The 13,574-nt window shown below is 35.7% G+C and overlaps 1 protein-coding gene across 2 annotated transcripts in view; it reads left to right on the top strand.

The window, feature by feature from the left end:
• LOC129283843 (splicing factor, suppressor of white-apricot homolog) overlaps positions 1-12,288 on the top strand; it is a 35,336-nt gene extending 23,048 nt beyond the window's left edge. For both annotated transcript variants that reach the window (XM_064112045.1, XM_064112037.1), the window contains exons 6-15: positions 763-973; positions 1,322-1,529; positions 2,191-2,462; positions 3,078-3,431; positions 3,764-3,940; positions 4,688-4,877; positions 5,013-5,126; positions 6,119-6,199; positions 6,504-6,567; positions 7,309-12,288. In XM_064112045.1, the coding sequence (XP_063968115.1) occupies positions 763-973; positions 1,322-1,529; positions 2,191-2,462; positions 3,078-3,431; positions 3,764-3,940; positions 4,688-4,877; positions 5,013-5,126; positions 6,119-6,199; positions 6,504-6,567; positions 7,309-7,377 (1,740 nt within the window). In that variant the 3' untranslated portion in view covers positions 7,378-12,288. The remainder of the gene's footprint in view (positions 1-762; positions 974-1,321; positions 1,530-2,190; positions 2,463-3,077; positions 3,432-3,763; positions 3,941-4,687; positions 4,878-5,012; positions 5,127-6,118; positions 6,200-6,503; positions 6,568-7,308) is intronic.
• Positions 12,289-13,574: the final 1,286 nt, after the last annotated feature.

The raw sequence follows: 13,574 nt of genomic DNA, 5'->3' as shown, positions 1-13,574 counted from the left end.
TCCAATGGTAACAATGCTCATCAGCCAATCAAATTCAAGGACTTTATGAAAGTTACCATTGAATGGCATAGTTATCATAATAGTAACTTTAATGCATAAGGCTCTGTGCTGGAAAGAACTAATGTCTCACAGTGTGAAATTGTTATTTATTTGCAATTAAGTAGCAGTTAGACATGAATCAAATAGCGATTCCCAGACGGCAAAACATAGTTGCCAGCGAAGATGAGTGCATACATAATTATTACTATTTGTGTTGTGTTCCTTTTCACATATTAACACTATGAATCACATCTTCATGAAGTTCTGCTATCTTTGAGAAATATTTTGATTTCTATTTTGTATCGCTTTTTTTTTTTTAATTGTAAAAACATCAAATTGTCCCTTCACCCCATCTTTCATTCTCCCATGTGTTACACAAACCTGATGATATGAGAATGTATACCTACCAAATGCTTTTGGGTCCCCTTCCTCAGCATTTCATTTTGCACTCTGGAGTTTCCTTTGTAGTGTCTTTGCTTTAGATAATCTAATTAAAACCTAATCAGTCTTTAAACAAGGCAAATTTCCGACAGCTCATCCAATCATGATTTTATCACTAAGTTAATCGCATGTCATGTCCATCTTGACTTATTTTTTCAAATTATGAAATTGGTAACAAATTAAAGACTGATGCAAATCTGAGCTGTAAAAGCAGGTTGATCCAGATCTGAGGGTTAAAAGTTTTTGTTTAATTTCATTGCTTGTTTGTTTTTGTTATTTTAGCATCCTCCTGTTAGTGCGCCCCCTCCTGACAACATTCCAGCAGCTCAGCTTGGTATCCATCATAGGGAACCCTTCCCCCTGATGGAACCGCACCAACAACCGCATCAACTCATGGCATACTATGAGGGGGAACCGGTCACCACCAGTGCACCTTTTGCTCTACCCCCCATGCTGGCCCCTCCTCCGCCACCCATGGATCACAGCAATGCAGGTCAGTGTCTAGTTTAGATGATAATATTTAACATAAATATAGCAGTTAATACAAATTTTTGTTAGCGCTGAATATGAATAGTAATAAAGATAATTAAAATGATAATATGCAACATTTTCTTAACTCTTTAATGCAAATGATTCTAAGCACTGCATATTATTAACCAGGTATTATCACGGCAACCCTCATCAGGTGCATTGATGAAGTTTCTACCTACTAGGTACTTTTTTATGGCACCTTGGTTGACTGGAAAATTTAGATTAATGATGAGCTCAGGCTAAAATCAGTTTACCTCAAATGTATTAAAAGTGGGCCAATCTAATTTGCTCTCTTTCTTTCCAAAAATAGGGGGTCCCGTACAGATGAGTCATCCAATGGGACAGCTAGCCCCCCCAGGTTTCTTGCCCGGCGAGCCACCCTTACCTGGCCCAGTCATGCCACATCATCACCCTGCCTTATCTTCTCATGATATTCCTCATCCTCATCCGCCTACTGCTATGTTGGGGCCTCCTCTCATAAGCCAGGAATTAGCCATTCCACATGCTTCTGAAGAAAGGTATGTACACCAAGCGAAAACAAATATTTGTTGGATATGAGCAATTTACCACCCCCCCCCCTAAAAATAGATTTATGGATGTTACATGCTTGGATTCACAAAGAAGATGGTTTTTAAAATATTGGGTTGTTTCACCAAGAATTAAGTGTGACTTTAAGTCGTTCTTAAAAGAGCCAACATGCTCATGGTATTTAATGTGCAATCGATTAATATGCCTGAGCATATCGGACCAATGTTGTGATGTGTCTTCTCCCACACACAACTGGAATTAAGTGCAAGTGTTAGTCACACTTCAGTCTTTGTGCAACAACCCCAGGTTTGGCACCATGGTTCATACATATTTCATGTTCTCATTATGCTTATGCCTTTTACGCATGTGATGTAATTGAGAAAGGATTAATTTAGGAATGCACGTTTTCTTGCAGGATGCTAAATTCATGTTTATTGCAAAGTTTCAAGTCCACAATTTGCTTTGGCCAATTTGAATTCAAAATTTTAGAATATTTAAAGAAACATTGGACTGAAATAGCAAAAACCTTTGAATGTAGTGAATTAGTCTCTTAATTTAGTAAATTAACCTGCATAATATTGGCATCAGTTATGGAGCAGCATGTACTCATTAATTTGATTTTTATCCCTTGCTTTTATTCATCCTCCATAGTGCAATGGAGCCCCAACCACTCCCGATCGTCCCACCCCCTCCTGACATTCAACCAGTCATTGACAAGCTGGCCAAATACGTGGCTAAGAATGGGGACGAGTTTGAGGCAAGCGTCCGAGCCAAGTGTGACCCTCGCTTTGAGTTTCTTGTGCCATGGCACAGCTACAATGCTTACTACCTCGCTAAGAAGAAGATGTTTATCCAGGAATTCAATCAGGGTGCAGAGAGCAGTAGCGGAGACCAAAAGAGTGCTGCAGATAAATCTAAGAAAGGTAACACAATCTTGCAAGAAAGGTAACACAATCTTGCACAATGACAGTTGTCATTCATTTGTCTGTCCCATTTTCATTCTTACCTTAAGTCAAGAACTGTGTGATGGATTAACTTTAAGCTTGTACGAGTATGCATATAGGAGTCAATATAATCTAAGGCTTGTCAACATGACATCCACAATCTTTTTCCTTGGTGGCCTCTGATTATTGAATTTTGATTTAAATTCCAAAGTGAAAATAAGTAAAAGAGAATGTCTGATATTTCAATACCACGAGTTCAACACTGCTTTGCAGAATGTAGGCAGGACTGCTAAAGGGAATTCCAAATGTCAACAACAGTTATTAAACAACCAAGAAAGATAAACAATCCTTTTCAGGACTAAATAAATGGTGTTTACCACAAACTTCCATAATAAGGATCCAATTTCAGAAAGAACTTGGGATTATGGTAACTTTGCCATTATAAACATTACCATGGTAACAGGGCTCAGCAGCCAATCAAAATTAAGGTATCCATTGAAGTTACCATAATCATTTTTATTTGTCTTCATGAAGTGGGCGAGTGAAGTAGTAGAAAAAAAAACCTGCTTTGAATTTTTTCCCTCCCTGATACAGTGCCTGTTAGGTTTCCTATCAAGCCAAAGAAAGCCGAAGAACGAACACTAGGGAGGAAGAGCGCCCTCCCTGTTGAGAGCAGCAGCGACTCTGACGACCAGGAAGACTCCAATCAATCTACCTCAGCAAGCAATCCTCAAGTCCGCAAGTTGCCAACACAGGATGTACAGTACAGAGATATGATGGGCCATGATGAGAGTGAGCAGCGGTATGGTGGGATGCAGTATGACCATCCAGGAGGGGTCCAAGGCACCGGGGAGGGGGATGCTTTGTACCCCTATCAGGAGTATGAGCAAGAAGAAATGGATGATAGAGGGATGGTGGAATATGGCAGGGAGCATCAGAGAACGGGAGGTGAGTTTTTACTCATAATGATTTTTAGTTGGTGATAATACTTTACAAACGACTGTAAGAAGTTGCTGAAATCCTGCAATTTGATAGAATTTAATAGAACATTCACAGATTTTTTACATTATTTTAAATGATAAGTTTTTTTAAATGGCCTGCATAATTTCATATAGAAACTCTATCTTTGTATGACCTTCATCAAATTAATCAGCTTATTTAAAAAAAAAAATGGTAGTGCTGAAATAGCTGTCATAGGATTATTTTGCTGAAAAGGGGTGAGGGGTATACATTAGGGCCTGTGATTTACTTAAGGTAAACATTTTTGTTGATTTGGGCAGGTAACCACCAACGATTAGAAGACAGGCTTGCGATGGCTGCTAGGAAGAAACTTGCCAGTGCTTCACAGGAAAGAAGTGTACAGGTTGAGAGACGCAAGAAACTAGCTCTATTCCTTAGTCAAGTCAAGGATAGACCTCAGGCAGCTGCTGCAGCTTCCCAGGAGAGTGGTATGTCAGGTAAAGATGATGGATGTCATAGCAGTGGTTGTTTCGGTTGTATTGGAGACTTTTAAAATGGTTATTATGGTGGTAGTTGTTAGGGTACTTGTAGTGGTGATGGTGATTGTTTATGGTTGGAGTATTTGAGACTGGTGATTGGTGTTGTTGTTCTGATACTGGAATCTTTATGTATGATGGTGTTGGAGATGATGATAATGATGATGGTTGGTGATGTGATATTTGAGTCTTTGGTGGGGGCAATAGTTGTGTTATTGGAGTTTGTAGTGGTGATGGTGGTTGCAATGGTAGATGTGATTCTTGAGTCTTAAGTTGAGCTATAGTTGTGGAGTTTGTCCTGGAAGTGGTTGGGGTTGTAGGTGTGATAATTGAGTGTTTAGTGGGAGCGATGGTTGTTGTGTTATTGGACTCATCAGTGATAGACATGAAAAGTGACAGTGTTTTGTGGGGGGGGGGGTATTGCTGTGATGGTAGTCGAGGTGGTGATAGTGGTTGTTGTGATGAAAATGATGATGGTTGTGTTATGCTTACAATGATAACAAGGCAATTTAAATGTAGGTATTCTCACAGTCACAGAAAACTGTCTTGGGTCATAAGTGTGGATGATTGTTGCTACCTTAGCATACATGTATCTACTGGATCTAGCCAGGATGGCTGCCTGACTAGTTAACTGCTTTGCTGTTTAGAATTCCCCTCATGCTTACATATTGATTATCTATGATGTTAATTTTGTAAACTCTAATTCAGATGCTGAAAGGGACTACAGGGAGGACTCTGATAGAAGCCACCTGGCAAGCAGACAGAGGTCTCCTCCAGTTAGACCAAGTCGTAGAGATAGAACAGCTAGCCCACCTTATACTGAGAGCAGAAGTAGTAGGAAAGCGCCCTCTATGCCCAAATCTTATCAAACAGCTGTCAACAGAGAGCAATTGGAAAGGTTAGAGAAATGTGTCCAAATTCTACTGTTGGGTATTATTGAAATAAAGCAGTCTTATTGGAGAAGAATACATGTTGAATCAATTTTATTTTCTATGATTACTTCAATGAACTTTAAAAAATTATTATTATGTAGGGAGAGGAGAAGAAAGCGTCATTCCAGGTCTCGGTCTCCCTCCCCTCGGAAGATGAAGAGAAAGTCTCCTCCTCCATTCAGTGCAGGCACTTCATCAGCAATTGGCAGGTCCAGGTAAGTAGGGAAGGTGATGCACTGGTCTAAAATCATTGTGTTTAATTTTCAGATGGGCTGTCCTCATGTTTTACTGGAAACTGGTCTAATGACTGCATTTCCTCTGTCAAAGTATATGGAATAAGCTATTTATCAGGCCAAGTGAAAATGAGATCAATTTGTAGGCGTCTGTATTGGTTGTGGACAAAATGAAGTTAGACCTCAAGAGCGCATGAGGTTGTATTCTGATAGTTAAACCCAGTTTTACCTTCAGAATTAACAAGAATCTTTGTCCTCACTTCTATGGAATGTTAGGATTCATCTTTTCATTGAAAAAAAGATATTATACCATAGGAATCCACTGTGTAATCATTTTCTTACTTCATTTAATAAAGTTGACTAAAACTTGTCACTGCAGGAATTAAATAATATCTACCTTCTTAGCGAGTTTTGCCCACTTTTCAGAATACAAGGAACAATGTCTGAAATCTTGTGGAATATTACAGAAATTTTACTTTGATCAGTTTCAAATTTAGGTGGGTAGTTGTAGAGCCCCCTTCATACTTTTTTTCTCAATTTCTTTTTATGTTGTTGCAGTAGTCAAAATGTATTTACAATAGCATATTGTCATTGGTATTCAGAAAAGAAAAAGGTTCATTCTGAATAAAACATTTTTTACAAAGTGGGCATGTTAGTTGATTTCTGTGTTGGAGAAAAGAGAGAGTTGTCCCAATTACACCCATTCAGCCATTGAAATGCTCTCATTTGTTTGGTAATTAGGACTTGACGGAATTCATCAATTTCATTGTTTGTTGGTATTTTGATCATGCTCGACAATGTGTTTCTGATTTCTCTTTTTTTTCAGAAAAAAAGATGCCATTAGGGTTGATGTTTTCAGTATGAAAATGAGATTAATTTAGTTAGCATTAATAGATTGACCCAAATATATTCATACAAAAAATATTACAGTTTTGTTTTTAATTATAAATATTTAATTTTGATTTGTTTTGTAGTTCTACATCATCTCCATCATACGAGTCATTCCAAGAAAGAGAGGCCTCACCAGGCAGTGATTCCACTTCAAAGACAATCAGGTAAAACAAGAGTATTTAATGACATAACAAAACAACAGGGTAATAATGTGAATAAATGCCTTGATCACGCAATAAATAGCAGCATCGTTTTTTTCTTTGTAGGATGCAAACTAAGATGCTTTGGCATACTTGAAAGGAGAATGGGTACCCCACAATAATTTACAGCTATTGTAAAGCTTGGAAAAATAATATATAGTTCTTAAAAACATTTATATAAAATGCAACAAATGAAAAAAAAACAATAAATATTGTAAGTTATGATAATGATTGTTGATAATTGGCTGTTTTTTTTTCATTTTTTTAGCCAACTGAATACCCAACAAGCCAGTGGATCTGAAACCAAGACTGATGCTAAAGGAGGTGCCAGTGTAAGTATATATCAATCCTAAATAAAAAAAATAGTGAAGGAGTAATTACAATTATTGTGTGAAAATGACATTATATTGATCCATCAGATCATGCTTGAGTGACTGTAGTGCATATTTCTTAGCATTCTTAGGGGGTGTTGCAAGAAAATATTTGCGATCAATTGCAAATATTCTGTTGAAATATTACAACTGATAGATCAACGTTAGCTATAGAAAATCAGATTAAATTGCTTGTTTCAAGAAGCAGATTAGCAATCAATTACTAATTTGTAATTAACTGCAAGACATATAATTGATTTAGGGACCAAAAATAGACTTGGAATTGATCACAAGTTTCATGCAACACCCCATTAGATTAATCCAAGGCTCACAATCTTACATTTGATGACCTTTAATGATTATGTTTGATTTTTGAAATATTTCTTTAAGACTCTCCTCTTTCACTATCAGCAGTTGAGCGAACACTCATTAGTTTTGTTTGGTTTATTTTAGTATATCGATATATTTTACTTTTGTCCTTTCCTTTTCCTCAATAGAAACACCTAATAGAGCATTATGTATCTTATCTGTATTAGAAAGTTGTTATTGACTACAGTTATTCAGTCAACTTTCATTGACCATGACAGTCCAGTGGGTTGTTTTTATTTTGTTGTATGATAGCGTATTAATTTGTGTGATATGTTCTTGGTTTCGTTTTAAATAATAATAATTATAAATAGATGTTATCATTACCTTTCACAGGACTTGCGAGCCAAAATACGTGCAATGCTAGCAGCTACAATGAGTATGAGCAAAGAGGACATTGGATGATATTGGTTTAGGCCAGCAAATGAAATGGTTGTGGAAACAGAATGCAGTGGAGTTGCCTGTGGAGTACTGGAATCTTTTTTAAAGCTAGGATGCAGAAGGCAGTGTCAAATGAGTTAATCTTTGCTATTAGTAGGATGAATGAGACAGTGTTGCCCATGATATTCATATCATTCTATAAAGCAAGTAATATTATGGATCCCTCTGGTGTAATTGATAGAAAGTGACTATGCGAGTTGTGCTATCTGAATGCTGGATATGGAGATGAAGACATTGACGGATGGCTCCAATACCAAGCTGTAATATTTAAACTAATGACAAATCTAATGGTTAAACTCTCCTCTATTTATTCTCATTTTTAAATCTTTCTTTCAAAGATCTTCCTTCTCTTTTAATTTTAAACAAAGATTAAAATAAACAAAGAGAATTTTAGATAACTCAGGGACTTTCTTTGATTATTTTCAGTGTGTGAAAGAAAAAAAAATTCTGAAAAAGCAAAACTGTAAAGAACATCCCGATAATATTAAACGGGGAGTGTGTGTTCTGATGATGGTGTGTTAATCCTGATGTGTAACAGGGTTGTTCTAACAGAGCTTGTAATGTTCCATGAGATTATATTTCAACTTTTGTTACTTACAGAAGAAAAGGGAGATCTGAGAAAGCTTTAACACTTGAAGAAGTAACTCCAAGTTTTTAACCCTTTCACTGCTACAGTTAACATTTTATGCAATGAAGACCTTTAGAGGTATGTGTTCAATGAAAAATTTGTATCAAGTAAGGAGTGCATGTTTGTTTGTTTGGATAAATCTGCATTGGATATGTTCTTTGTGTAAGTATTTAGTCAAATTGCCATGACATTAATATTTTTCAGCATATTTGTGCTTCTAGCAGCAGCAATTATTAATATCTTTGTATGTAAACTTCTGCAGGTATTGTACAAAAGAAAGTAATCTTTTGATTGAAATATATTTGATGTCAGGGAATGTGAATGTTAGATGTATTTTTTTTTATCAGTTTATTTTGTTGTGAGGTAGATGTACTTAATCACATTCCTGAAATTGAATGACATCATTTCCACAGGCAAATATTATATCTGCACCTGTATCCAGTAAAACATTACTATTACATAAATATGTGATGCTTTTGAAAAGCTATTTCAAATATTTATTTTTCAAAGACCATATTTACATGTAAGATTTGTATTTACTCAAGCTGAAAAGCAATATCGATTTCATCTTGTTACTTATTTTTGGAAATGGTAGTCATAACGCAAGGGAGATATATGTATTTATCATTGTAGCATTGAACTAATTCGTGGTTGTACATTGTAATGTTTCAAATCAAAATTAGTGAATATTAGGTGCATTTCAGTTTAAAGCTGAGAATTATATGCATACAATGAGAAATATGTATTTGATTGAATTTTGACAAACGATCGTTAAAGAATTACAGTAATGTACTTTGTATTTGTGAATGAATTATGTCAGAATGGATTTTGAACCAAAAGTCATTTAAGTGTGTCAAAATCCATCTTATTTTTCACAATGTTGTATATATCTGTGTATATTGTAAGGATTTGAAAGGATGAAAACTTGAAATATACGAGTAAGCATAAGCTCAATTCATGCACTGTATTTCATAAACTTATTTGAGATGTTGATGGTGCATAAAACTGTATAATGGTTAAAACTCATTCTCCCGAGATAGACCATGTACCATGACAAAAAATGATAATGTATGTTTATTTTTTAGGACTCTACTGAATACTCTTTCTTTTACTTTGATGTTTTTTTCCTTTTATTTTTGCTTTTCCACCCATTATTTTGGCTTTCCACCCATTGTTTTACAAGTCTGTACAGGGTATTTCCATGCTGAAGAAAAGTGTGTTTTGCTCTTTGCTATGGAAATGAAACTTGGTATATTATCGAGGTGGTAAATGGACATTTGGTCTACACATGCTTTTTCCATGTTCTGTTTGTTCTCATCCCACATGATCTTTATTACCCTAGTTGGTCTAGAACCAGTTTATCTACTAACTAACTATTTGATCTAATTGCCATTTAGCCCAATTACTCTCATTTCCAGTCAGGTATGTCCATTTCGTCTCATATTTGCTGGTCTCCAACACCATGATTAGAGCTACTGTTTGGAACCATATTTTCATTTGGCAAAGTGGAAAAATAATGAGTACGCAAAGTGAAAATAAGACCATCTCTGCATTAGACTTATTTGACAATTATACCAAATGTATTGTAGACCAAATGGATAATAGACCATGGGAGTGTTTCAATGACTTAGAGTCGCACGTACATGATTTGCAATTCGCAATCTTACTGATCAATACTTAGTACTTAGTGCGCATCCTCTTAGCATGATCTGATCATTGTGGTCATGGCTTTTATACCGCACGCAATTAGGCATTTAAGTGTGACTCTAAGTCGTACTTCACTCTTTGTGAAACACCCCCAAGTAATATTAAGAGTATATCAGAAGCAGCCCAAGTGACTATAAAGGGATCTAGTCACACATAGTATTCAGCAGGATTTACCAACAACTCTTAAGATGCATGATGTTTTGTGTTCTATGTACTTGTTATATGTGGGTTTTTTTAATTGTGCTGTGTTTCCCGGTGAGTTTATGAAAGAATATGGGCAATTCCATGAAATCAACCATTTTGTACACCCAACCTCCCTATTTTCTTCATTCTTATTTCATTTCATTATCTGCTCAAGAGAGCACTTCATCTTTCCATACGACCTAGAAAACAGAGATTGGAAGATCCAGTATGTTTTGGAGATGGATGTACATATTTTATGGAATTGTCAATATATTGCTGTAAAATATTTTTTTATTGATTTGTCGATATTTGACCATTTGTTTTGTTTCATTTATTCAATTCTCCCAGGAAAGGAGGTTTGTTGACCGTTCACATTTCCAAGACACATTTTATTTCAATCGTATGGAGAAAATATGATCTTGGAATAATTATCACTGAGCATATTACGCAAAGTTTTTGTCCTACCCCTTCCTCTTTTCCATCCCTCATTGGTATTTTCATTTCATGAATATTCATAAGGGCTTACCATAGCTTTTAATCGCTCCTCTGTAATGAACCGCTTCACCTGAAAGTCTTTCTATCTTAATGCATTCTGATGGTTGTTATAAGTACATCTGTTCTGAGTTCAAAGTGTAGAAATTTATATATGGGACTATGGGTAATTCTATGTAATGCACACGACACCTTAGATTGTTTCAAGGCATCAGTTCCCGCACTGATGAATTACATCCACAAATCTAATATTGTCCAATGCACATGATCTAACCACTGTAGATAAAAGGAAAGTAATACTTCAAAGATATTGAGAGTCGGGTTCTTTTATAGACAATTAACATGAGTCCTTGGGAGTGTTTTATGAACCAAATGGTGATTTTCACTGACAACTGTTATAAGCTACTGAAATCCTTGCATCTCATTGGCTCAGAACAAATAAATTGGAGAAAATCACTGACTTTTTGCTTTATGAAGCACTCCCCTGGGCCTGAACTTGAAGGGAGAAACTATCTCTAAGTGGTTGGAAATGTTGATTGTAATGCACCCAAGAATTTGCGCATGCTGTCATTTTTCATTCACCCAAATGATGAGAAATGAAAGACATTATGTGTGTTTGTGCACACAGAAATAAATATGTGCATCACACAAATGTTCTGCCCTTTTTTTTTATAGGGAGGGGGGGTCTTATATCAAATCATAAAGGGGTTATATAGTGATACTTATTACTACAGTAGGATCCCCCCCCCCACGAGCATTTTAACAAATTCTACCAGTTTAAAATCCTTTTTCTAGTAGGTTGCAATAGAGGTATCGCACAATTTGTTATTATGCATATCTTGCTTGGTTATGTGTATATTTGTCATGTAGACATCTATGTTTGTAGGTTGATCTGTGTTCACGAGTGTGATCTTGTTGTCTTTTATAGTAGCTGTCAGAGTTACTGCATGTGTGAGTCACTTAGAGTTATCTTTACAAAAGAAAGAGTATTCAGGATTAGTAAACATTTCCAATGTGTACACAAATTACTGGACTGTTTTCTGAATTCTGGTATCAAGTTGTGTTTAACTAATGTGACATATATCTCAGAATACAGGCCACATTGTGAAATCTTTTTTATGAATCAATTTGAAGAATATATTGTCGATACATATTTTGAATGCTTACTCAAAAACTGTATTTGGATATAGCCTTCCAACATTTATTGTACTTACCTATATGCAAAGACGGCACAGAAGAATTTAGTCTCTCTTTCCCTAAGTTTTTTTTTTTGTCGGGAAAGCAAAAGATTGTCTTTGTATTAGACAATTGAGCTTGACTTTTGCATGTATTTGAGAGTTTATACAATGTATAAACTTGGCGTGTGTTAGTATTCAGTTTTAAAGGGAGATATCTCTCATGAAATATTAGCTTTGCAGTGCAGTAGATTCATAGGAACCAAAGACGTTCTTTTTTTTCTGATTGAAATGATATTGAATAATTACAAGCTGTTATTTGCCATTACTGAGGATCACATTTTAAAGGACATGAAGTGTGATTTCCAAAGATTGTGTTCAACTTTGTTGTAGTAGTGCTAGTTCATGTGTTATGCTTTGTGTTTATGCTAATTTGTAATATACTTGCTATTGTCAAAATTTAGGTATTTTGCAAAAGAAACCTGGGATGTGTAAATTGTACATTTATTTTATTGAATTGATCCAGATGTCCAACAAAGGTGGTGATTTGTTGCCCATCTATTTAGTTGTTTCTACTCTATTGCCATTTCTATAAAGGGCCTGCTCACCAGACACACTGTAAATAGTCAATATGTAAAAAGTGAGAGAAAGATGAAAGAATAAACTGTTTTATCATTCTTTTCCAGAAAATGCTGTATTATGTTTTGTTTTATGACTTAAATTCTGTCTAATGCCTTTGGTATTCCACTAGCATTCCACAGAATAGGACAGCGATGTATTTTTTCTGACATAGAAATGTCAAACGTTCAGTGCGGCACATGTTGAATGAATTCTTGCTGGCAGACATTACGATGATACAACATTTGCTCCTGGCTTTATTTCGTCTATAAAGAAAAAGGGTTAGGGTTGCAGTAGGGTTTTATTTTAGGTTTAGGGTTCGGTTTATGGTAGGGGATAGTGCATAATTCAGGGTTGAAGTTGGCGATTCCATTAGTGTGTGGAATTTACAGCGGAGCAAATGTCCTGGAACCAAATTTACATGCTGTGTGGGATTAGAACGCCAATATCCATAAGCTGGATGGAGCTAATTCTCCGCTACTGCATGCATGACCTTGAAGCAAAGGAAAAATTCTCCGAGTACACAACAGTATATGGGCCATACCAACGTGTAAAGTACTCCACGCACACACAATAGAAAAGAGTGTGGAACTTTGTGCGCGCCTGACCTTTTTACCTCTTGGAGTATTTTTTTTGCCTCAAAAGAGCACATTGTAGCTCTATCCACCTATTAATATCAATGGGTTAGAACCCATGACCCTCTATTTAGAGAGTTGGGAATCAGAACCACTACACCATGATGCAATGTAAAAAGGTTGATTAGACAAAGTGAGCATTCACAAATAACAGATTTGGCACAGGGAATTGCTCTCAAAATTTAGGTCATTAGTTTTCCATGATGGAATATTACTGGACAATTTGATACCAGTTTTCATCAATATTATCAGTAGTTTAGCCCTGAAAGGAACTAAGTAATTATTAATAGTTAATGTTATCTGTAAAGCCTTGTTTGGATATGGTTCGAAAATGCTAAGCAACAACCCGATATATATTAACTCTGAAAGAAGGCATAATCACAAATTTGTAACATAAAATTTTCATGAGTCACATTTTATGTAATGATTCCATTATGATGGCCAACTGCATAAGGCATTTGATTGACCTGTATTTTTTGTTACATAACAGTGTCCTACTGTCTCTATACAAAATATGTTGCTTTGTTGAAATTGTTGCTGATCTTTGTAGCTTCACGTCTTAATGGGCCCTAAGAAACCTGCTATACACTACGATCTAACTGTGACCAAAAACGCATAAGATTTTGCATCAAATATGAAAAGTTCAAATAAATTAATCTTTCTTTGAGGTTCTGAGTAATGCTAGGAATATTAAAATCAGCATTCTGCTTTAATGCAAGAATT

Source organism: Lytechinus pictus, chromosome 2 (assembly GCF_037042905.1).
Source record: "Lytechinus pictus isolate F3 Inbred chromosome 2, Lp3.0, whole genome shotgun sequence".
Lineage (NCBI taxonomy): Eukaryota > Metazoa > Echinodermata > Echinoidea > Temnopleuroida > Toxopneustidae > Lytechinus > Lytechinus pictus.
This window is presented reverse-complemented; position numbering and strand designations above follow the sequence as displayed.